Raw genomic sequence first — 3,207 nt, 5'->3', positions numbered from 1 at the left:
CCTTGAAGAGGAAGACAGCAACTGTGGCTCACCCTTCACTGATAATAGTATTACTGAAGAGAGTCGTGTGGATGGTGGTGATACAAGCAGTCAGAAGGATGATTCGAGTACAACGTCGGCCACCAAAGAGCCTTCTAGAAGTGATGAAACGAAGCCCCTTGCAAGTTTGAAAAGAAAGCGAAGTACAAAACTTGATAAGGTAGAAAAGGCTATGGAGAAAGTATGTGATAGAATGACGAAAGGTCAAGCAGAGAGTGATAAGCTTTTCATTGACTTGGAGGAGAAACGCATGAAACTGGATTATGAGATGTTGAAAATGGAGCAACAGTGGAGAAAGGAAGAAGCTGAAAGAGCTGAGCGTCAAAGACGAGAAGAAAGGGAGTTCCAATTACATGTGTTTCAGATGATGCACCCTCAGGGGAACACCACTTTCTATCCTAACCCCCTAACATGGACCCTCCTACCTAGTAGCTATGAATGTTGGCAGAGTAAAACTATGTATTGAGTATATTGATTATTACTACAAGCTGTTGTTAACTTGTATTAATTGTTATAATAAGTAACTAATGTTTCCCTAACTGCTTTAGCGTCACTTTCAGGTCGTTCCACTGGACTAGTAGTTGATGGCTGCTCTAATAAATCAACTGTTGAATCATCCATCCATCCATCAGGAATTTCATCACCAAATATTTCACAAATGTTGTGAAGAATACAACATGCTGTAACGACGTGTGGTACATTAGATACATTCATGTCATTACGCTTAGTTAATATGCGCCATCTTGCTTTAAGCCGTCCAAATGCATTTTCTACAACTATCCGAGCCTTTGATAAATTGTAATTAAAAACTTTTGTTGATTGGTTAGAGCAGTGTTGAATGCAAATGGTTTCATAAGAAAAGTTTTTAATGGGTAAGCTGAATCACCAATCAGAAATAAAGATATATTTTTGTATTGTATTCGAATATAATTACAATCAAGGATTTTTTCACTTGTTAACTTTGAAAATATTCCTGAATTAGCAAAAACTCGTGCATCATGCACACTGCCTGGCCAGCCCACACACACATCACGGAACAGGTAGTTAGAATCAACAATTGCCTGAAGAACAACTGAGTACCACCCTTTTCTATTGTAGTAATCTGTGCGGTTGAGGGCAGGAGGTGTTATGGGTATATGACATCCATCAATGGATCCTACACATTGTATCATTCCCGTTTTAGACTTGAATTCTTCTGCAGCAGTTTTAAGGACTTCACCACATGGAAATTTAATAAACTGTTTCTGTAATACTGAAATAATGGCTTTACAGGTATCATGTAGTATCACGCACACAGTGCAGCGTGCAACTCCAAATAAATGTGCAATTGTTCTATACTCTGAACATGTTGCCAGACACCACAGAGTCATTGCTAACCGTTTATTAACAGGTATAGCATTACGAAGTTGAGTGTTTTCACGTTGGATGACTGGTCCCAGCTTTTGACATAAATAGTAAAATGTCTCCCAACTAATCCGAAAATTGTCCATCCAATCCACAGGAGTAAAGGTTCTTAAGACAATATAATCCCACCAGTAGGATGACCTGTTTAATTAATTAACAAGCATTAAATGCTTAATATTAAACTGATTTGATCAAAAACATAGCTACAACATATTCTACTTAAACATTACTATTGTACATGTATAGGCTACCTCTCGTAAGTCCACTGCACCTTTGGGCGAGGTTCTGTGGCTGCTAAAAGTCCCACAGCAACCGACATGAGAAGCAAATTCCTCCTTTGTGAAGTATTACGCTTGAAAATCGCCATTCTCCTTCGCTGTAAAGCAGCTCTCTTCTTAATGACAGAAAGTAGTTGTGACTTGACACGATGTTGCTCGCCAAAAATTAACTGTAGTTCACCAGTATAATCCATCATCCACGACCGCTCCTTGGAGATCTGTAAAGTCATGTGAGGTCATGTGGTCTTTAATTCACGTGCCGGCACACTTTTAGTTCGATAGTGTAAATGCTACTAGTTCTCGTGCTAGTGCCATGCCGTGCCGTGCTAGAAGTCTAGTGTAAACGCACTATTACTCTTCAGAGTAATGGTTATTCTCTTCAGAGTGTTGGTTACTCTCCATGGGGTGTTAAATCCTCCCTACACTGGGAACTCTTCAGAGTGGTGGTTACTCTTTATTTTTATATATGCACAAGCCCGAGGGCCACAGGCCCGAGGGCGAGTGCATATATACAGGCAAAGCACGAGTGTCCATGGCATAACTAATATGTCCTACTTTAGCATGTAGACTCACCTAATTGGCAAAATCTGTAATCTGTATAGCAACTACAGATTTGGCCAATTAGGTGAGTCTACATGCTAAAGTAGAACATATTAGTTATACAATGGGCACTCGTGCTTTGCCTGTATATACGCACTCGCCCTTGGGCTGCAGCTTGCCCATGGTATAACTATTACGTGTATACATATATATATATATATGAGCCTTTAACAAACAACAAATTTTAGCTTTTTCACCCATAGCTGAAGGGTATTACTTAGTTTTGACTTTATCGTGAGAAATTGTACCAAAGGCAACTGTTATACCAACAGCCACAATGTACTAAGTGCTCTATAATATATGTATAACATGCACTTTGCAGAGTTGTCTATGCATGTGTATAGCCATTCCTGAATTTATGTGAGGTTTATAAGTCGTTTACATGTACTTCAGAAATCACATTTAAGTCACATTTAAGGTAATTGATCCATAGTGGGAAGACATAGGCCATTGAAACTGAATGTTATACCGAGCATCACAAGTCCTTAAACTTATGACTCATAATAAAAAGGATATCTATAGTAAATGTCTACATCTCACACATGCAATAGGTTATCAAATATATACCATACACAGTCTATAGTTCAACATAAAATTGCATGCACGCCCTACAAGCAAAACAGAAATTTGAAAGCTTGCAAAATTAATTAAAATAGTTATGCATTTGTACCATTAAAACTATAATTATATTGTATTGTATGTGTATTGTATTTATTACTGTGCAGAGCCTCCATCAGGGAGTGTAATTAAGGCACAGGAAAATTACAATTTTGCAGATATTTCTACATTAAAATTTGACATCCCATTTGTGTGATTAGTTTTTACTTAGCAGTATACTAGAAGGACCTATACAAATCATTACATGTACAAAACTTACAGTTAGTAT

At 37.9% G+C, this 3,207-nt stretch overlaps 1 protein-coding gene across 1 annotated transcript; it reads right to left on the bottom strand.

Annotated features, from left to right (window-relative positions):
* Positions 1-543: 543 nt before the first annotated feature.
* LOC136254990 (uncharacterized) lies at positions 544-2,036 on the bottom strand. Its single transcript, XM_066047711.1, has 4 exons — positions 2,016-2,036; positions 1,695-1,939; positions 992-1,584; positions 544-719 (listed from the first exon to the last, which is right to left on the bottom strand). The coding sequence occupies exons 1-4, from the start codon at positions 2,034-2,036 to the stop codon at positions 544-546; spliced, it is 1,035 nt and encodes a 344-aa protein (XP_065903783.1).
* Positions 2,037-3,207: the final 1,171 nt, after the last annotated feature.

The sequence above is a fragment of the Dysidea avara genome, chromosome 5, assembly GCF_963678975.1.
Source record: "Dysidea avara chromosome 5, odDysAvar1.4, whole genome shotgun sequence".
Lineage (NCBI taxonomy): Eukaryota > Metazoa > Porifera > Demospongiae > Dictyoceratida > Dysideidae > Dysidea > Dysidea avara.
This window is presented reverse-complemented; position numbering and strand designations above follow the sequence as displayed.

Excerpts from the sequence above, each read along its gene's own strand:
- LOC136254990 (XM_066047711.1), bottom strand. The coding sequence starts at position 2,036 with ATGGCACTAGCACGAGAACTA. Across the intron at positions 1,940-2,015 it reads TGGCACTAGCACGAGAACTA|ATCTCCAAGGAGCGGTCGTG; the intron begins GTAGCATTTACA and ends ATGACTTTACAG. Across the intron at positions 720-991 it reads AATATTTTCAAAGTTAACAA|CATGTTGTATTCTTCACAAC; the intron begins GTGAAAAAATCC and ends ACGTCGTTACAG.